Source organism: Musca domestica, unplaced genomic scaffold, assembly GCF_030504385.1.
Source record: "Musca domestica strain aabys unplaced genomic scaffold, Musca_domestica.polishedcontigs.V.1.1 17, whole genome shotgun sequence".
NCBI lineage: Eukaryota > Metazoa > Arthropoda > Insecta > Diptera > Muscidae > Musca > Musca domestica.
Genome location: NW_026712230.1, coordinates 14552823 through 14576167, shown reverse-complemented (window position 1 = coordinate 14576167; position 23345 = coordinate 14552823). Strand labels below are relative to the sequence as shown.

The window sequence follows — 23345 nt, the reverse complement described above, 5'->3', positions numbered from 1 at the left end:
ATATTTCAATAAGCCATAAATTGAAATTCCATTTTATTTCGTATCTGTCATAGGTCTAAGGTCCTCTGCCAAATAAGAAATTTCATTATTTCGTTTATGTGAAACTAATAGCTAGCATTTTAGCATTATCGTGTCAACCTTTGCAAACTTCTCAGTAACCAAATTACTTTACTCCATCTTTAAATTTTAATATCTTCCTAAAGTGCAAAAATTTGGAAAACTAATATTTCTGAAATAAAATCCCTATAGTTTTTCACTTAAGTGGCGGAAAATTGTTTGGTCCTTAAGCATTTATCACACCTTTGTTAAAACTTTAGATGGAGTTTAGCACAAAAGTGTGTTAGTTGAGTTGAGAAGTATCAAATAATTCGATAACATGTCATATGCAAACATATATCAGACACACACACATCCGCCAACCAGGGCACATAGATTCTACACGCTCTCTACGCTTCAATAGGCTTCATATATCCTGGCAGCCTGCTTTTCAAGTTGTTGCCGCTGTTTACCTTCATAAATTAACTACGAACGCAGCCCATACAGGTTGTCAACGTAACCAACCGTGTGATGGGGGTAAGCCGGCAACCAAGTTATGGACTCCAAACAATGCAAAAGGGAAAAAATAAATTTTATACTCCAACCAGCTACATCGAACTTCGGGTCACATCCTTTTTCTTGAATATCCTGTGACTTGTTTAAGTGGAAATTTTAAATTTTTTTAAATTAAAAATTACTTAGAATCCCCAAAATTCCTCAAAAATGGGTAAGAAAGGTAAAGGAAATAAATTGGCAAAAATGTCCGAAGAGGAAAGGGCAAGATATCTCCAGCTACGGGCTGATATTGAGGAAGAGGCTCGTCGCCGTAAAATGCAACTGATTTCCATGTATATGAAGGTAATTTGTCCTTTGGGAATGTCACATCTTTAAATTATTACTACGGTCCTTTTGCCATTCGCAGAATAAGCTGAAACGTGAAGAGGCTTTCAGCCGCCTGAATATGGCCAAAATCAATCAAGAGTGGCGTTCCATTTTGAGACAGGTCAAATGTCAGGAGTTGCGCAAAGAAATTATTGACATGGAAAAATACAGCAAGGACATGTTGGACCACAAGGACGATGTCATACAGCGATTGCTGCACGACTTAGAAGTGGCCCATGGCCAACATGATACAAGTTCCCAAACCCACATGGAAATGTTGCATCATTTTATGAGTGAGTGAAGGAGATGGAAGATTTCTGTTCCAATATTACTGTTTGCCATTTACAGATATCCAAGAACAACGCTTGGATTTCTTCAAGGAGAACTATGAACGCGAGAGGCAAACAATGCTCGAACAATTTAATGAGGATTTCAGTAAAATGCAAAATTTACGGGAGCGCGCCCAGGAACAACTGGAGAATGTCTACTATCAGCTGGAAGAGAAAAATGAGAATCAGCGCAATGAGGCCCACGAGAGATATTTGGAGAAATTGGATGATATAAAGGCAACAGTAAGGAACCTACTATAGAAACCTATCTGAAGTCCTTTAGCCTATTGGGGATCTGTTAAAGGTGTTGTTCTTACGGACAACCTATTAAAGGCATTCTGGTAGTATAATAAGTTTTCTATTAAAAACTAGCAATGAATTTATAAAAATAGCCATTCCGGAGGGGGTCAACCTGTTTGCAAATACTTTATTTAAAATTTCTCACTTTTTTCTTTTTTCAGAAGAAAGCTTTTGAAGACCTTTTATCTATAGCATGGGTGGCATTTTTTTTTAAACATTTATTTAGAAACCCCCTTCCTTTACAGATGCAGCTACGTATTGAAGAAATCACCGAAAAGGGCGAACAAAAACTCGAAAAACTATGGAAAGAATACCAACAGGCATTGGCTGAATATGTTCAGCATACCGAAGGATTCTATGCTGATTACATGGATCTGAAAGAAAAAGATGAAGAATATACAAATCAAACTCGAGAATATTGCTATGAGATAGAAAAGGCCAGCAATCAGTTGGCCGCTTTGAAACTTACCGTGGCCGATGCTGAAGATAAAAGCGAAGTGAAGTTGAAACATTTAAGAGATCTCAAAGAATACATGATGACGAAACATGCGGAACTAAAGGAAAGAATCGATGCTGAATTGCAGGGGAATCAGGAGAAATTCAAAACGATGAGTGTGGAAAGTTATCAGGCGGTGAAGGTGAGTAAAATGGGAGAGTTATTTTTTTATTTTTTCATGGTGATCCCAATATTTCTACTGGTGTGAAGATGGAATACATTAGCCCCATCAGAATCAGTCAGAATTTTCAAAAACAAAACGATCATAAAATGGGAAATGAGCATCCGATTTTTTTAAACTTGGTATATTCCAATATTTCTGTCAACACAAAACTAGCTGTGAAGAGATATAATTTCGGACCACTACTTCTGGTACCTTTTTCCAAAATGGGCCAACATTTTGAATAATTTTATCTTTAAAAATGTGGGATATAGGCTTCATATTCTCAGTAAATTTCACATATTCAAACAGTTTTGATGAAGATAGGATATATCGGTCCACACTATCTGGTACATCCGCCACAAAGGGGTCAAAATTTTGAATAACGAAAAGCTCATAAAATACGAATAAACATCTGATTCTCTTCAAGTTTCACTCATCCCTATATTTCTTTTAATAACAGATATGGTGTGAAGATGATAGATATCGACCTAACGCGTCTGGTACCTCCCCCCCCACCATAGTATGGAGGGTATATTAAGTTTGTCATTCCGTTCGTAACGACTCAAAATAAAATTCTATGTCGATTTTGCGATGTCCGTCCGTCTGTGGAAATCACTCTAGCTTCAAAACAAACTGAAGTAGACTGATAAAATTTTACTCAAATGTATATTATGTCTGCAGGAATTTTGGTATTGAAAATGCCAAATTCGTCCCAACTGGTGGGGATATTACTAGTTTTATAGTTTTCTTACTTGCTTTTCCTACACTAAACGCATAGAATTCACAGTTATCCTTATACCAATATTTATTATACCACTTCTATTCTCATGATATATGCTAAATTTAGTAACATATTGTTCACTTGTAGTACACATTTTCAGAAAGGCCTTTTTCAATAATAAATTTTAACATTCTATCTTTTTCCATTCAACTAAAACCAAATTGAGTGTCGTTTAGTACAGTTGTTAAACACAATACACATTTTGGAAAGTACCTCCTTATATCAAACCTGCTCCCTGAACTTGGTTTTCATAGCAAATTTCTTACGTGACTTTTATCCATTATTTTTAATTCTCATATGACATTTGGTTCCTTATCCAATCCGCACACAACATCAAATGCCTTCATTCAAAATTTCAAATATCCCTTCCTCATATACCAAAATTTCGTACTTGTTGGTACGTTTTTAAAAATCCTTATCCATATATTAACCCTATTTCTTAAAACGTAACCTTAATGCAAATTTAGATTTTTCGAACTTTTTAGTGCAAAATTTTCAGCTCCATTTGTTCATTCAAATCCATATTGTTAGCTTAATGCCAATGCCAAAAGTCCTGCAGACCAAACACACATCTGAGTAAAATTGTATCAACCTACTTCAATTCGCTCGGAAGCTAGAGGGATTTCCACAGACGGACAGACGTACTGACACCATTAAATCGACAGAGAATTTTATGCTGATCGGACAGACAGACGAACGGACATCGTAAAATCGACATCGAATTTTGAGCTGATGAAGAATATATGTACTTTGTAGGGTCTAAAATATATATTTCGAGGTGTTCCAAACGGAATGACGAACTTTCTGTTCCCTTCATACTATGGTAAACGGTATAACAAGTAAAAGAGGTTATAAGTTCAGCCGGGCCGCACTTTGTTAACTTAGAATATTAAATTGTTTTATAAAACAAGTAAGCTAGGCTACAGTGGTGGGTGGCCGGTCATGTGATACCCCTGCAACACTACAATATGTTAGAAGCCCCTTGATGTCCACAACCATCTTGGAAAGTTTCACTTTTGACATTATGTCATAAAGTACTGCCCAGATATTACCCTTAGCTTTTTGACCAGGAATATTTGCCCAATATTTACGCACTCCGTCGTGCTGTTAGTGGTTATTGTCCATTTTACAGCTAAATATAATCCAATGGTCATCCAAAATGCAAGACTTCTTCCCTGTTCTTAACTATGTTCTCATGCAAAATTCTGCGTCGATTGGTTTCAATTGATTGATCAGAAAAAAATTTTCTGTTTTTGGTTCATTTGAACCCCTATATAATTTACGATTTGCTTATCTACGATATTTTTCTATATTCGTCAACGAAATCAGCATAAACAAGTAAGCAAAGGCTACAGTCGAGCGGGGCCGACCGTTGAATACTCTACAACACTATAATAAACCATACATTTTATATAGGCGAGATACTCGAAAGAACTCCACAAGATATTGTGACAAATAATAAAAGAAAACCATCAGGTTTCGTTCTCTAATTTTCGAATAATAGCAACTTAAACGAATTTGCTCATTTCCAATTTATTGGTAGATGTTGCACGTAAATGGTCTTCCTAGATCTGGAACCAATATTTCCCAAAGACCTCTAATCTCTCCCAAAGACCTCTAATCTCTCAAAAGATTAACATTTATTATTGGTTTTTGACTGAAACGCATCTATATGAGATACAGACATTTGACTATATTCTTCCACGAAATCAGCGTTAACGAAATAGTCAGAAGTGCGTCTTTTCTGTATTTGTGAATTCTCCAAAAAGTCGCTGGAATGGACATTTTCGTATTTTGTCTACAAAAGTTGGCAAACTCCTTTACACATTGAATATTTTTGGATGGCCATCCAAAACTGCTTGGCTTTTGCAATGTCCGGTAACTCCCATTCAAATGTGCATGAGGATCGGGCGATAATTACGACCTGCTGACAATTTTGCAGTTTTTTGGTCCATTTCAACCCCTAAATATATAGCGATCATCTCCAAAAAAGTAGGCATCTATTCAGACCCTCATATTATCCCCATGCAAAATTTCGTAAGGATCGGGCCATAAATGCGATCTGTATATGATATCCTGATATCCTAACTACTTAGTTTTGTTAGCTGTAAAAATATTACCAACTGTTTAATTCAAAATGAAAATATGCAAAAAAAAAAAAATATGACAAAATTGAAAAAATATGAGAAAATGTTACAAAACCAATATTTTCATCTTTAGAGAGATATTTTTATGCGATTTTTTAGACGTTTTTTCTTTCCTGCCAAGAGGCCATTCTGAATTAATGAGAACTGTCGAAATCAGTTCAGCCGTTCTAGACATATAAGATATCTTTCAAGCATATCTTCTTTGATAGACATATATATCGCACATATTTTGCTATATATCCGATTTGTTGGATAATAACATCAATGTAAAGGTCAGAAGTAACCTTGTCATGACTTTGTGATTTCGCCGGGATTTCAAAAATTCACGATTTAATGAAAATTCTATTTTACCCGCTAAATATTATCCGATGACCACCCAAATTGGTAAGCTTCTTCCCCGCCCTAAACTCTAGCTACATACATCGATTGGTCTATAATTGCGACCTGTATAGCTACTGCAAAATCCGACATTTTTTTCAGTATTTGGTCCATTTCAACCCCTAAACATTTGGCGATCATCTCCAAAAGAAATAGGCTTCTATTCTGACCCTAACACCACCTTCGTGCAAAATTTCGTAAGGATCAGGCCATAATTGCGACCTGTAGCGTGATTACAAATTAACATGGACAGACGGACGGACATACATAGCTAGATCGACTCAGCTCGGCGAGCTAGGAAGATCCATATATACTTTCCTACATGGGAAACCAATATTTCGAGATGTTACATAAATTCTGGCCCAATCAAACTTATAATACCCCCAACACATAGTGTTGTAGGGTATAAAAAGCCAGAAGTTCGCATTTCGTGTATTTTGGATTTCACCTGTATGTTATTTTCAGCGTTTCGGTAGTATGGAAATGTTGGTATTTTTTACAGAAAAGTAGTGGTCCATTCTAACCACTGTCCTAAACTGAAACTTCATGCGAGATTTGGTTTTTATTTGTGACCTTTATAACGGCTGCAAAATCCGGAACATTTTTAGTTGTTGGTCCATTTCATATTATGGGCATCTTTAAAAAATAACAATAGATGTAGCCCTTCTGAAACTATCCCTACCCTTGTGGAAATTTTCGTGAGGATCGGACGATAATTATATATAATAACCCTAACCTGTGTTATAGGGTAAAAAATATGCCAAAATGTACACTTCAATATAATAAGTCAAACTGAAAACATCGCATCCGATTAAAAATAAAAAAAAAATCACAAAATCTATAGCAACATCAGTATTGGCTTCTTTTTATGCTGTTTCTAGATTTTATTCTTTTATGTCGTGAGGGCATTCTGAATTGACAAAATTTCTACATTTTAGCTAACACTCCTTCCCTTTGTATAAACACATTATTTATTCTTCAATATATATATATACGAGATATTTATTATCGGTATCAACGTAATGGTCAGAATTGACCTTTTCATCTATTTGTGATTTCGACGGTATTAAAAATATTGGCGACTTAATGGAAAATTTGACTTGAATATTTAACACAAATGTTATTGTCTATTTCACTCACTAAATATTACCCGATGACCAAACTTGGAAGGCTTCCGCTCAGCCTTAAACTCTAGCCCCATGCAAACTTTCGCGTCGATTAGTCCATAATTGCGACCTGTAGAGCGACTGCAAAATCAGGAAAATTTTCAGTTTTTTGGTCCATTTCAACCTCTTAATATTATACAATCATCTCCAAAAACAATAGGCTTCTATTCTCTCCCTATCACCACATTCATGCTACATTTCGTGGGGATTGGGCTATAATTGCGACCTGTAGAGTGATTACAAATTAACATGGACGGACGGAAATACATAGCTAGATCGACTCACCTCAGCGAGATGGGAAGATCCATATATACTTTCCTATGTGGGAAACCAATATTTCGAAGTGTTAAATAATTTTTGGCCCAATCAAACTTATAACACCCCCAACACTTAGTGTTGTAGGGTATAAATAAGAAATAACCCGAATAACCTAAATTTCAAAAGTCTAGATTAAATAATGTTGACTTTATCGTGATTTCAACAGACAGGCGGGCATCTCTAAATTGCCTAATAATTTTATTCTGATCAGGAACATATATACTTTTTGGGGACTTTTCGAGGTGCTGCAAACAGAATGAAGGTATAAAAACTTGAAGAAGTATATTCGTTTCGTGTTGTTTCGATTTGCTACGCCTTATATGGAAACACTGTTCCGGAGCACTAGTATTTGTATTTTGCCATTCCGTTTGAAACATCCCTAAATATTCGTCGTAGACCCCGTAAAATATATTTATTATTTGATTTAACGACATCCGTCTGTCTGTCTGTAGAAATCAGTATACACATAGTTGGTAATGAAAATAAGATATATCGATGCACGTTTTGGAATAGCCGCCATATAAGTACAAACCCTATTGAAATTGGAAATAATAGGCAAATAGATATAGCTCCCATATATATCTTCGTTCGATTTGCTTTTTATTGTGCACCAAACTTGTAATATCAGTCCGAATGGTATGAAATTTTGCACATACAACCAAATTAGGCCTGAAAATAAGTATGCCAAATTTGATCGAAATCGGTTTAGATATAGCTTTAGCTCCCGTATATATAGTTCATCCGATATTTTATTTTTGTCCTCCGCAGCCGTAATATGCACTCTGTAACAAAAATATTAGGAGAAATATATCAAATACAGCTCAGAAATACCTTTGCTAAATGTTATCGAGATCGGTTCAGATTTGGATATAGCTCCCATATATAACTTCGCCCGATTTACTTTTTATTGTGCACCAAACATGTAATATTTGCCCAAATGGGATGGAATTTGGCACACACGACTGAATTAAGTCTAGAAGCTAGTATGCCGAATTTGGTCAAGATCGTTTCAGATATAGCTATAGCTTCCATATATATTGTTCATCCGATTTGTTGCATTTGTTATCCACAGCCGTAATATGCACTTCGTAACAACGATATTCAGGGAAATATATCAAATACAGCTCAGAAATATCTCTACCTAATCTTATCAAGATCGGTTCAGATTTGGATATATCTCCCAAATGGGCTATACAAGTCCGAATTTAAAAGATACAAATGATTCGGCATATGTAGTCCTTTGAACTTTAAGTTATACTTATAATTATAGCGTGTATGATTGAATTTTCGCATAAAAACTTTTAATTGTTATGTGGAGCTCTACTAAATTAGCAAAGTGGTGTAGGGTATCATAAAGTCGGTCCCGCCCGACTTTAAAAATTTCTATACTGGTTTTTTCATAGTGAGTTTTTTTTCATTTCAGAACTTAAAAAATATCTTCGAAAAAGGCAACACTCTGCTACAATTGGTGGCTGTTTGTCGTAAATTCGAAACAGAAAAGGAGAAAGTTTTACCCATGGGTTTGCCGCCCATTAGCAAGATAATGTTTGAAAATGAAGCTGAGGAATATTCACAAGTACCGGAGGAGCTGAAGTCAGTAAGTTAAGCATTATTTTATTCCTTCAACATATTACAACAAATTATTTGTTTATTTCCAAAAAAAAAAAAAAAAAACTTCTAGGATAATTTTTGCAACTGGCAATTGATGGAAGATTTCTGGCGGCGTGTTAACAATGTTAAAATAGATCTGGTTTGTCTGACACAACGCAAGCGGGGCTTGGAAGAAGAAAACGAACGACTGAAAAGGGAATTGGAGGAACGTTTAATGAGCCTTAACATTGCCAACGGCATTAACACCCATGTCAACGATTATTTGGCCAAGAGGCCAAGCAGTATGCGAGTTGACCGAGTGGAACGTATCGATTTGGATCAACGCCAAACATGTCAGTCGGCAGATGTGAAAATGGGTCGCCCACCACCACAGCCCCAACACCAGCAGACGCGTTATTGTCGTCGTCCCCACACCTCTTGTGTTACGGAGGCAAATCTCACCACCGTTGTACGTTCACGATTGTTGTCCAAAGGCAAACCGAAACTGGCCAAAATTGTCGCAATAAAACATTGAAAAATCACATTGCAATAAAGCGATTGAAGCGAAGAGAGGTGGACTCGCAAGGATGTGTGGCTGACATAAAGCGATCAATAAGCCAAGGAGTGTCCTTGCCACTTTTTTTATCCATCAAACAACAGATGTTGCGGACCTTCTTCTTTGTCGTTTTCTTGTGGCTTCTTTGCTCCACTTTGGTGGCCACCATAAAATATGACACTGCCAAGAGTTTTTCATATAAAAAGTAATAATTTTCCTGTGTTTTTTTCTTTTCTTTTGTGTTATTAAGTGAGGTGTGGGGAACATAAAATAAATGTCAGTTGTTGGTTGCTTGAACAATTGAGTTCCATTTTTGATGTGGTCGTCATTCCATCAAATATGTGTCAAAAAGTAATAAAAGGAACAAATATATAAATTTAATGTCATCGAAATTTATCATTTCTTTTCATTGTGCCATTAAGTGTTCTCCTTGCATTCAGAAAAAACGGAAATTTTAACCCCTCCCCCCGCACAGTGAAAGAACTTAAGACAAAATATTTGCCGAAGGTTGAGGTTAAGGTAGTGACGGACATTAAACATCAACTCAATGCAACAACAATAACTGACAACTGTAACAAATCATAAGGAAATATAATAATTTTTAATGAAACCTGGACACAATGGTTTATTGTGGTAGATAATCTTTGGAATATGGCATTTATTTTCAGCAGAAATCTAAGGTTAGGCATTGTTTAAAAGGAGGTGGATGAAAAAAAGATGATTTTTATTACAAACGAAAATGTAATGATAAAGAAAAGTTTTAATGGCTTCATTAAACATATTTTATTTTGAAATGCTAAGTGCATGGGATTGTTCACAATTTTTTTTTTAAATTCTTAGTCCAAGATAAAAATGGATAAACTTGATCAAAATTTAATTTTCTAATCTTTATCAAACTGCAAACAAAATTATAATTCAGAGGCACATTTCAGGATTAAAGTCATTCCTTTGTGAATCCACATTTAACCCTATAAATATTATCCAATAATCCGTTCTTATACCCTACAGCACATAGTGGTAAGGGTATTATGTTTGTAACATGGAGAAGAAAGCGTGATAGACCCACAGTTACTCTTGAGGATCTTCATAGAATCACTTTCTGAGTTGATTTATGCATATCATTTCGTCTGTCCGTCTGTATACACATTTTTGTGAAGAAAATGCAGGTCGCATTTATAATCCGATCGAGATGAAATTTTCCAAACAATTTTTGTTTGGCCCAAGGACGAATCCTATTGAAATTGGTGAGAATCGGTTCAAATTCAGATATATCTCACATATTTATCTTCAACCTATTTCGGGTTAATTGTACACCAAGTGACCAATATTAATCCAAATGACCTGAATTTTGGCATATCCGACGGATTTTAGTCTAGATGCAAGTACATCAAATTTTGTGAAATTCGGTTCAGATATAGCTATAGTTCCTATAGAAATGTTTCACCCGATTCGGGATTTAAGTCCCTCACATGCGTAATATGCCATCCACAACAACTATATTTGGTTTCAGATGTCAGATACAACTCAGAAATAAGTGTTTAAAAATTTGTCAAAATCGGTTCAGATTTGGATATAGCTCCCATATATATCTTTATTCGATTTTACATTTTTTGTGCAGCAAATGGTTAATATCAGCCCGAATGGGCTGAATTTAGACAATTCCGACTGAATTCTTCCTAGAAATTTGGAGGGAATCAGTTCAGCTTGGAGGTAATCAGCTATAGATCCCATATATATAGGGTGAGATGAAAAAACTGCATCCAACTTCAGACTGCTGTCATTTCCAAGCAACTCGTCCACTCCAGCATTTAAATGTGAATAAATCGTACCATCGCTCGTGATACTGGTAGCGTAGCCCGACGTCAAGGAAGTGGACGGAAGAAAACAGCAACATCAGCAGAAATGGTTCGAAAAGTAAAGAAGCGAAAATCGCGTCGTAGTGGCTGAAAAATGGCTCGTGAGCTGAACATATCGCAATATTCCATTCGGCAAATATTGAAAAATGAACTCCAGAAATGGACACCAGAACTCAAACGCCGGCTATGGTGATGGTGTTGGCCGCCATAACAGCCGATGGTCGCTCTCCGCTCGTATTAATCGATCGTGACATCAGAATAAATTCTAAATATTATCGAGAAAAATATATGGATACCAATTCGCTGGACTATTGTGTCTGGAGTATTTTGGAAAGCATGGTTGGCCCTAAAAAATACCAAAGTATCGATCACCTCAAGCAAGCGCTTCGGGGGAAATGGGCCAAAGTACTACAGAGCAACATTCGGGCAGCATGTGACGGTTTCATTGGCCGTTTGAAGGCCAGGATTCGTGCCAAAGGTGATCGAATTGGAATTGGACAAAGCTAAACTTATTCTAACATCTGATGCTATTTCCGATATTTTTTGCTTTCATTCAATAACATTTAAAAAAAAAGTAAAAATTATGACGTTTGACTTTGTTGCAGTGTATTTATCTCACCCTGAATATATGTTACATTCGAGCATAGTGGTATAGGGTATCATACAGTCGGCCCTGTTCGATTTTTGACCTTTCCTTTCTGGTTTGTTTTAAATTTTTGTCTGCTGCTAAGCTTTGCGTCGATCAGATATAAATGTTTGTATTTTCATATCCTATCAACATATATGCTAGTCAAAATAGTTTTAGGTGCAGAAAACTTTGCCTCAAAGTTTCATATTTCACACGAAGCTAGAAATGTCTTTGAAAAACATTTCGGATGGGCCCCCATCCACCGGATGGAACCGGTACCCTGCCTACGACGGTGGTGTAGCGTATTATATAGCCGACAATAAAAAATTCTATGATTCTCCTTCCTCTGGATAAATAGATCCTCGTAAGATAAACGATAACAATTCTTTGCTTATTTAAATAATATTTTGTACGTCATTCTAGCTGTCTTTGAATTTATTTCCATCTCATCTCCGGCAATTGATGATGTTCTCTTTGTGAGTGTGTGTGTTTTTGTGACAAAATTAGGGGTAATAATGTTTTGTCATTGCCATAGGCGGATGACTGCCTTTACATACGCAGATATTTATCCATACAACGAGGCACATCTTTCTTTTATTGTCGTCATGTCGAGACAATAAATCAATCAAATTTGAAGACATGCATATCCTTTGAGAATCGAAACTTTTCTTTGGATGAAAATGACAAATTGTTGATACATTGGAAATCATGTTTTATTCAAAAGACAGGGTAAAATAAAAGCCGAAAGAATGAACTTGGTGAAAAATTGTAAGAATAACTCTTTAAGTTTTATATATATAAAGACCGAGAGTAACATCACCGTGTGTTTCTAATGCAATTTGAAAGAAGTGAACGTATTTATTAATTAAGAACAAATTTACAAATAATTTCTTAATATAGAATATTTGCAAAATGAAATTGTCTGTACAATTATTATACAATTCTCACTACTTATACCCACCACCTTGAAACGGAGGGTATATTAACTTTGTCATTCCGTTTCCCTAAATCCCTAAATGTTCGTCGTAGACCCCATCAAGCACATATATATTAATAATCATCATGAAATTCTAAGTCGATTTAACGAGTTCGTCTGTCTGTCCATCTGAAATCACGATACAGGCCACATTATTTGACGAAGAGCTTGAAAATTTGGCACAACAGTGTGCGTTATGGTATTGAAAATCAGATATATCGGTCCACGTTATTGTATAGGTTAGGTTAGGTTGAAAAGAGGGGCGAAACAATTCGTAGCGTGCCCTGATGGTCATACACTTAAACCAGTATAGGCCTGTTGTGCGCTCTAAACTAAAGTTGAGCCAGTTAAGACACTCTACAATCGCCCGGACCCTCCCTTGCAGGATCGTATTGTGAACGGGCAAACGGAAAGAGATTACGGTATTTGGTTCTTCAATAAAAAGTCCCAGTCCCGCTCTTCCACCTAGCGCCGTTTTTGTATAGCCCCCATATAACTGTACCTCTGGATATTCAGTATTTTGATAATTTTTGCCACATTTTTCCACGGATTTGTGTAAAAATTGGTACTTGTAGTTCATAATGGTTTCTAGCTCCGGTGGCAGAACATTGAATATTTAGGTCCACGTTTTCCCATGGCGCACATATAACGATACCCCCCGAAATTCGGTATTTTGATACCCACGAAATTGTATTGAAGAAGATTTGACAGAAGATAATCCTTGAAATATAAATTTCATAGAGGTTCTGGATATTCAGTATTTTGATAATTTTTGCCAAATTTTTCCACAGATTTGTGTAAAAATTGGTACTTGTAGTTCGTAATGGTTTCTAGCTCCGGTGGCAGCAAATTGAATATTTAGGCGCACATGGCGCACATATAACGATACCCCCCGATATTCGGTATTTTGATACCCACGAAATTGTATTGAAGAAGATTTGGCAGATGATAATCCTTGAAGTATAAAATTGTCTATAGAGGTTCCCGTTTTGGTATAGCCCCCATACAACGGCCACCCCACCCACTTTATGGTTTTGTGAAACACATTTGAATTCAGATATTCTTATACAAAAATGTTTTCTTTACCTAAAGGTGGAGGGTATTAATATTTCGGCCCGACAAAACTTAATGTTTCTGCCTAAAACTATTTTAGAGTCTCCATATTTAAATCCTAGGAACGAACAATATCAAATTTTCGGCTCTATGCCTTTATATAATACCAAAATTTAGTAACAGTTAGTACGCATATCCAAAACAATCTACATCTATCCATCCTAAACACTAACAATTATCGACAATTAGTACAATTTAGTAATTTTCGAACAAGTGTACGCATTTACAAAACAAAAACAAGATGTCAACAGAGACCTCAATATCAGATTTGGGGATTATATCTCTATTATTTCACCAAATACCAAGTTTAGTAGCACTTAGTACTTTTCGAACAATTATATTACGTATTTTCCAAAACAATCTCCATATCTCAACCTCAGATACCTACAGTAACCTTTATTATCAAATCTCAGTATTTCAGATCTTGAATTTCCCCCGTTACTATCATTTAGTGCAATTATAGTGCGCATATCCAAAACCAGGATCTTCTCTCACATCACATTTCAGGATTTCAGCTTTTTTCCTTTTAACCAAACTCAAATTAAATACCACTTAGTACTTTTAGAACAACACACACACACATTTGCAAAATCACCTCTGGACATATGTCCAGGCTACACACGAACAGCGACCCTAATACCAAATTTCAGATCTCAAGCACTCTCTGTTCACCCAATGTCAAAACTCCAAAAGTGTTCAATTTTAGTATATTTTAGCTCTTTCCATACCTTTTTAGAACGAATTTCCACAAATCTAGCCCTTTCAAACGCCTACGCATCATATGAACATCTAATACCTCCATTTATGAATTAAATACCTCCCATAAGACTTTTATGCCCACCAAATTATCCATAGGTATATTTTAAAACACATTTTTACAATAAAAAAATATGAAAAATCTTATTGCCACATTTGCAGACAATAGGCGGAAATTTTGATTTGACTCCTAACAACTATTTTGGCAAGTAAAGGACAGTTGCCAATAAGGATGCGTTTTTTTTGTTTTGCAAACAAGCATTGACACGAATATGTATAGCAGATGCTAGCTGTCCTTCGTTTCGTTTAGTAAAATGTGCAAAACATCTGTCGAAGAGTTACAACATTATACCTGACTCTATGGTGAGTCAACAAAAATAATTTTCTTGGCCAACATATGATGGAAATGTGTTTTAAAGGTGATTGAAGGTAATACCTTAAAATATCGATGGCAGGTTTGTGAAGTGATTTCCCAAATTAAAAATGGTATTTAAGAAAAATGAGTTTAAACACATGCAATTTAATGGAAAATTTCCACAGAATCAGCAGATTTTCAAATGAGTGAAAATGCGTTTAAAAATTTGGAGTCCAAAAATACTCCCAGATATTTAAGTCTATTGCTTATGTTACCTCATGTCCATCCACCACTAACTTCGGATTGACGAAAGCACGTCTCCTAGTTATTATAATTGCCTCTATTTTGTGAGAAGGGAGTGATAATCTTTTTGATGTCAGCCACCTGAAGATTCGTGAGAGGAAGTCATTCGCAACTATTTCTGTTATAGGTGCTGTGGGTTGATCAACCAATAGTGCCACATCGTCTGCATATGCAATAAGTTTTGTACCTTTCGTTAAATTCATATTTAGCGTCGTACATCAGGTTCCAGAGAAATGTCCCAAGAATAGAGCCTTGAGGTACGGCTGATGAGATTTTATAGCTTTGGACTCCTAATATGGTATCAAACCGCATAATTCTATCTTCTAGATAACCTTCTATCTTCTAGATAACATTCGATCATACTAGATAATATGTTCCATTCAGTCGAATTGAAGGCATTTTTATATCCAGGGTGATAACTGAACAGAAGCGTTTTTGATCCATGGATGTTTCCAAAAAGTGCCACTACCTCGCTTGGTATTCCATCTGGCCCTGCTGTGTTCTTTATTTTAAGCTTTTGGCAAGCTTGGCGTACTTCCAGCACGGTAAATTGTGGTGCGTTTTGTTCTACCTCAGGTGGTTACAATTGTTCGTGCCCACTCTGGGTTTTTATACCCTACACCACAAGGGGGTCAGGGTATTATGTCTTTGTGCATTTGTTTGTAACAGGCAAAAGGAAACGAGATAGACCCATAGTTCCTTTTGATGATCTGCATAGAATCACATTCTGAGTCGATTTATGCATGTCCGTCCGTCTGTCCATGTATTTTTGTAAACAAAGTACACTTCGCATTTATTGCCCTATCCAGATGAAATTTTGCACAAATTGAAATTGGAGATAATCGGTCAAAATTTAGATATAGCTCCCATATTTATCTTCGTCCGATTTGCCTTTTATTGTGCACCAAAAGTGTAATATCAGCCCGAAAAGTATGGAATTTTGCACATACAACCAAATTAGGCCTGAAAATAAGCATGCCAAATTTGATCGAAATCGGTTCAGATAAAGCTATAGCTCCCATATATATTATTCATCAGATTTGTTATTTTTGTCCTCCGCAGCCGTAATATGCACTCTGTAATAACAATATTTGGAGAAATATATCAAATGCAGCTCAGAAATACCTTTGCTAGAAGCTAGTATGTCAAATTCGGTGAAGATCGGTTCAGATATAGCTATAGCTCCCATATATACTGTTCATCCGATTTGTCATATTTGTTACCCACAGCCGCAATATGCACTCCGTAACAACGATATTCAGGGAAATATATCAAATACAGCTCAGAAATATATTTGGCAAATTTTATGGAGATCGGTTCCGATTTGGATATAGCTCCCATATATATTTTTATCCGATTTCAAATTAATTGTGCCCCAAATGGGCAATACTAGTCCGAATTAAAAGGATACAAATGCTTCGGCATATTTAGTCCTTTGAACTTAAAATTATAATTATAATCATAGGGTGTATGATTGAATTCTCCCATAAAAACTTTTAATTGTTATGCGCAGCTCTACTAAATTAGCAAAGTGATGTAGGGTATCATAAAGTCGGCCCCGCCCGACTTTAAGACTTTCTTTACTTGTTTATTTCTGGTATACAGTTTCGGTTACCTACCATTTTCATTACTATTTCATATCTTGTGTGAAAGGCCCCATGGGTCATTTGGACTTCTTCTCTAACATGGAATCTCTATCTTTCTACTTATCTACAGGGTGTTTTTTAAGTCCGATAGAACTTAAAATTGTAAAAAATAACACAAAAAATTAAATTTTAATCAATTTTTTTTTATTCGAAAGATCAATACGTGACGTTAACATTTGAAAATGATTTCGGGCATATGGGCACCGCGGCTGTTCTTAACGAAGTGCATTCTGGACGTTGAAACCACATCTCCTCCGGATCAATGTCATCCATATTTTAAACGAAAAATCATTGATCATGGTGCGGTCCGATGATACCACCAGCGTGAAAACCGCACCATACGTTGCATTTTTATACCCTCCACCATACTATTGAGGGTATATTAATTTTGTCATTCCGTTTGTAACTCCTCGAAATACTGATGTCAGACCCAACAAAGTATATATATTCTTGATCAGCATAAAATTCTAAGACGATTTAGCCATGTCCGTCTGTCTGTCTGTTGTAATTACGATATCTTTCGAACAAATTGAGATAGAAGTCTAAAATTTTGCACACATACATATTTTGCCAGTAGGCAGGTTAAGTTCGTAAATGGGCCATGTAGGTCCAAGTTATCATATAGCCCTCATATAACGGTACCTCCCGATATTCGGTATTTTGATAATTTTAGCGACATTATTCACCGGAATTGTTTCGAATTTGGCATTTGAAGTTCGTAATGGATACTACAGCCTAAGACAGAAAATTATCTGTGCAGGTTCACGTCTTCGTATAGCCCCCATATAACGGTACCCCCCAAACAACGGTACCCCCCAATATTCGGTATTTTGATGATTTTAGCGACATTATTTACCGGAATCGTTTCAAATTTGTTATTTGAAGTTCGTAATGGATACTACATCCTGAGTCAACAAATTTATCATGTAGGTCCACGTCTTCATATAGCCACCATATAATGGTACCCCCCGATATTCGGTATTTGGATGATTTTAGCGACATTATTTAAAGGAATCGTTTCAAATTTAGCATTTAAAGTTCGTAATAAATAGTGCAGCATAATACAGAAAATGTGCCATGTAGGTCCACGTCTTCGTATAGCCCCCATATACCGTACCTCCCGATATTCGTTATTTTGATAATTTTAGCGACATTATTCATCGGAATTGTTTCGAATTTGGTATTTGAAGTTCGTAATGGATACTACAGCCTAAGACAGAAAATTATCTGTGCATGTCCACGTCTTCGTATAGCCCCCATATAACAGTACCCCCTATATTCGGTATTTTGATGATTTTAGCTACATTATAAACAGATTTTTCTTCAAGTTTCGCATTTAAATATTGTAAGAACTTATAAGAAAAGTTGCCTATGCAGGTCCACGCCGTCGTTTAGGCATTCGGTATTTTTAAGATTTTAACAGAATTTTTAACGGATTTTTTTTTTTTTGGAAATTGCCAAATTTGTGCCAAATGGTGGAGGGTATTAAAAGCTCGGCCCGGCCGAACTTACAGCTTTTTTACTTGTTCTGGATGTAATGGAGTCTGTAGGGCCTCTTGTGGATTGGTCTTACTTCATATGCGGCAATTTTGCTTATTAACAAACCCGTTAAGCCAAAAATGCGCCTCATCGCTGAACACAATTTTGCGATAAAACAACGTTGTTAAGTTGCGCGAATCGACGCATGATTTTCAAAGTCAATTTGGATAATTTCGTAGCGTTGTTCAAGCGTGAGTCTATTCATGATGATTTGTCAGAGTATACTGAAACAAATAAAAAAGTTTCATCAAAGTTTATTTTTATAAAATGTTAACCCTTTTCATGGCCTTCTGAATTATTTAAATACAAAAATATAATTTAAATGAGACCTCTGAAATACCCGAATATACAATATGGAATTTCAACAGGTGTTGAGGGTGATCTGGCCTAAAATTCCACATCAACTGATTTTCTCAGAAAAATTGTTAAGTAACACATTTATGAAGGGCGCTTGCAGTAAAAACTAATTTTGCCTTAAAATGACAAAAGGTCACCATGGTGCGTGACCATCTGCATGCAGCTCGATTGCATAAATCCTACGGTTTGGATGGGTGGTTAATAGTTACAGTATTAAAACAGAACTCTCTATCCTAATCTGTGAAATGGCAAATGTCAACATCATTGGAAAAGGACAGATCAGAGGCTTAGACTAGGCGCATCAAAGAACATCTGACCAAAGTAATTATCTAAGGGAAAGGGTTAAAGGACTAGGTATCGATAATTTACAACAACAACACAGCAGGTAAATTTAGGAACCACACATGACAGGGATTTCATTTCGTCGGCACCTGGTTGTTGGTCTGCTGCTACCTGTTGTCAGCACTATATAAATGTGGTGGAAATCATCCCAGAGCCATCATTACCCATCTAGCCAGTCAACGAAATACAACACACAGCGTAACAACACGGTGAAATACTTCAGCATGGTTTCCATCGATTCTAACAAATTCTCAGCCAGTGATTTGTGTCTTTTCATCGACAGTATTGAGAAAATCTCTCGCATGGAATGTAAGAAGCGGGAACGTAAACAACAAAGGAGAGCTCAACGTTTGGCCAAGGCGTTGCGGAATTTGGATCAACAATCGGTGAATACTTCTTCTACTCTCAGCTCCACTGATCATCCCCACGATGAATCATTGTCGGAAAATGTTGAGCAGAAGGAGATCTCATACCAATATGCCGGAGCAGAAAGCATTTATGCCAACAGCAGTTCCCACGAAGAAAACAATGTGGAATATGACAGCTCTGCGTTTTCACGCAATGAATACTGTGAGATTGATGCGACAAAGGATAACAACACCAGCAATTATACTCAACCTCTAGACTGTTTGGAATCCACAAAAATGTCAACCTCCAGCACACCAGAATCAACGAACTCCAGTGAAATGTATGAAAATATTTCAGCCATTAAATCCCAGTCTACTGAATCATTTTCATCGGCGGAATATGTTGAACCATTGGAATACACTCAGGAACCGCTCAATAAGGATTCAGCAAGAAGTGATGTCATAGAGACGACAAAGAAACGATCGCTCAAGAAATGTTTGCTGGGTTTGGTGCGTCGCAACTATCGCAAACATTTCTCATTCAATTCGAACAATTGGTCGAAAAGTAATTCATGGATGCAATTGACTGTGGCATGAGCATGGCTGTGAATTATCCCGACCTCTTGACCTTTCAGAATGGATTTCTGAAGAGATCTTTTCAAATTGTAAATAGGCAAATTTTCCATTACTGTGACGGAAAATCAATAAAATTGATTGAAATTTTATAGAATATTTTTACTTTCCAGCATACAAGCTAAATCGAATTTAGCTTATATAAACTATAAATAAATATAATAAAAAATATAAAAATATTGTTGTTTAAATTTAAAGGGTATATATTTTTTGAGAAAATTGACAAAATAATATAAGGTGATATTTTAGCTATTATCGTTTTGGTAACACTGGTTAAAATAGCTCACATAGATTTCGTGTCCTGTTTCACTGTTAAACATCATCAGCTTGGTCTTTAATTTAATCAAATGAGTAACGCTTGCAAATCATTGAATAAAAGTATCTGAATACAATCGTGTTCCACTTTAAACTACAAACAATAGTGGGTAAATGGGACTAGGATTATGAAAATACCGAATATCGATGGGTAACGGTCTATGTGCGCTATAGGAAAACGTGGACCTAAATATTCAATGTTTCGCCACAGGAGCTAGAACACATCATGGCTAAAAATTCCAATTTTTAGACAGATTAGTGGGGAAAAATGGCAAAAATCATCAAAATACCGAATATTGGCAGGTACCGCTATATGAGGCTACCCTAAAACGAAGACCTATACATACGATGTTCTGCCACGGAAGCTAGAAACCATTACGAACTAGAAATATCAATTTTTAGACAAATCTGTGGAAAAATTCGGCAAAAATCATTAAAATACCGAATATTCGGAGGTACCATTATGTGGGGCTATAGGAAAACGTAAACCTACGCATGCTATACTAGTACCCATTACGAACTACAAATACCATGTTTGGACAAATCCGAGGAAAAATGTTGCAAAAATCATCAAAATATCGAATATCGGGAGATACTATTATATGGGGGTATTCCAAAACGGTGAACGATATATCTCATTTTCAGTATCGGATGTACAGTGAAATAAAATACAAATGAAATAAAATTCAAACCATCTGTATATTAAAGATTAGTGAAATGCTGACTGACTGGAAATTTTACACAAGGGTTAGTCTTGGTGCGGAGGCGTGGGAAAAGGCTGGATTTTTGGAAATTTGTATTAAAATGGTACCAATAGTACTAAAAATTTAATGCAAACGCAATGAGCTTGAATTCTGAAATTTAGAATGAGAGTCACTGATGCAATGCAGGATAGGTGAGCTAAAGGGTTTTTTGAAATTTGAACAGTTCTAAAATGGTACCATTTGGTATTATAATATGTGATATGATAAGTGACCAAACTGTAACAAATGGTACTAGATTTGGAACAGTTTGTTTTGGAGTAAACGGATGAAGCTGTAATTTTGAAATTTTGTATTGAGGTCCCTCTTGGTAGAAGGTTTGTGATAAAGATATCGTTTTTGAAATGTGTACTGCAAATGCACGAAAAGTACAAATTAGTACTATATTTGGTACAGCTTGTGCTTGATATCTGAAATTTGATATTATATTTCCGAGATATCGCATATATAGCATGGTATTTATGATATCATACTCAAGAACGATTGAACGGATTTTGAGAATTCTTACCAATTTAGAATGGCCTTTGGGTAAAAAAAATTAAAATCCAAATTCGTATAAAAAGTACGATTTTTCAATTATACTCACAATACTGAATTTTAATATTTTTTTTACCTTACTACACAATGTTTTGGGGGTTTTATATTCTGGTCGCATTTACGGTCCGATCTTCACGAAATTTTGCATGGAGGTAGGGTTAGGATCAGCATAGAAGCCAATTGTTTTGTTAGATGTTCGCAAAATATTTCGGATTTCAAATGGACCACAAACCTAGAAATTGTCCAGATTTTGCAGACGCCCTACAGTTCTCAACTTATGGTCAATAGGCATGAAATTTCTTATGCGGTTAGAGTTTAGAATATTGCTGCGGCTTAGCATTTTGGATAGTCCTTTCTTAATATTTAACTGGTGAAGTGGAACATAATTTGGCGTGAAACAAGTAAGCAAAGGCTATAGCCGTGCGGGCCGACCATGTGATACTCTACAACACTACAATATGTTAGAAGCCCCCTTATGTCCAAATCCATTTTGAAAGATTTCGCTTTTGAAATTATGTCACGGAGCATTGACTAGATATTACCCTTAGCATTTTGACCAGGGACATTTGCCCAATATTTACGCACTCCATCGAGCTATTAGTAGTTGTGCTGTCCTAAATTCTAACTTTCTGCGTCTTTAGTTTCTATTTGTGATATTTATAACGGCTGCAAAATCCGAAATATTCTTAGTTGGTGGTCCATTTCAACCCCTACATAGACCAAGCCCTTTTGAGCCTAACCCTATCCTTGTGAAAATTTTCGTGAGGATCGGACGATAATTGCAATATGTATATAATACCCCCATCCTGTGTTGTAAGTTGCAAAAATATTACAAAATATACACTTCAATATTATAAGTCAAACTGAAAAAATCGCATGCGATAAAAAATATGAAAAATTAAAAATATGCCACAAAATACCTCAAAATCTTTTTTAGATTTTATACTTTTATGCCAAAAGGGCATTCTGAATTGAAAAAGTTTGTCAAAATCGGCCCAGCCATTCTGGAGATATAAGCATTCTAGCTAACATCCCCTCCCTTTTTATATATACATTGTATATATTTCGCTATGTACATCCGATATATTTACTATGGGCATTCAGGTAACGGTCAGAATTGACCTTCTCGCTTACTTGTGCTTTCGCCGGGATTAAAAATATTCGCGGTTTAATGGAAAATTTGACTTTTGTTTAACACAAATGTTATGGTTATCTATTGACCATCAAAATTGGAGAGCTCCAGCTCAGCCCTAAGCTCTAGCCACATGCTAAGTTCCTCTTCGATTGGTCTATAATTGCGACCTGTAGAGCAACTAGAAAATCAGGAAATTTTTCAGTTTTTGGTCCATTTCAACCCCTAAACAAAGCAATGAGCTCCCATTAGGGTCTGGCCCCACCTCCATTCTAAATTTCGTGAAGATTGGTCCATAATTGCGACCTGTAGAGTTATTACAAATTAACATGGACAGATGGACGGACGGAGATACATAGCTAGATCGACTCACCTCAGCGAGATAGGAATATCCATATATAATCTCCTATGTGGAAAACCAATATTTCGAGGTGTTACATAATTTTAGGCCCAATCAAACTTATAATACCCCCAACACATAGTGTTGTAGGGTATAAAAATAGCAAAACTAACGATATCACAAATACATAAAAGGCTCACCTATGACTTTTATATTGATACCGATTTTAGTGACAAATATAGCTAAATATCGAAGATACAAGATGTC

At 36.0% G+C, this 23345-nt stretch overlaps 1 protein-coding gene across 1 annotated transcript; it reads left to right on the top strand.

Annotated features, from left to right (window-relative positions):
* Positions 1-759: 759 nt before the first annotated feature.
* On the top strand, positions 760-9544 carry LOC131801759 (dynein regulatory complex subunit 2). The gene is made up of 6 exons (XM_059120705.1): positions 760-894; positions 959-1211; positions 1267-1490; positions 1793-2185; positions 8420-8593; positions 8678-9544. The coding sequence occupies exons 1-6, from the start codon at positions 760-762 to the stop codon at positions 9119-9121; spliced, it is 1623 nt and encodes a 540-aa protein (XP_058976688.1). The 3' UTR covers positions 9122-9544.
* Positions 9545-23345: the final 13801 nt, after the last annotated feature.

Bases quoted from the DNA above. Each gene is read 5' to 3' on its own strand.
- LOC131801759 (XM_059120705.1), top strand. From the start codon at position 760: ATGGGTAAGAAAGGTAAAGGAAATAAATTGGCAAAAATGTCCGAAGAG. The intron at 1,212-1,266 runs GTGAGTGAAGGA...TGCCATTTACAG, and splicing joins AATGTTGCATCATTTTATGA to ATATCCAAGAACAACGCTTG. The intron at 1,491-1,792 runs GTAAGGAACCTA...CTTCCTTTACAG, and splicing joins TGGATGATATAAAGGCAACA to ATGCAGCTACGTATTGAAGA.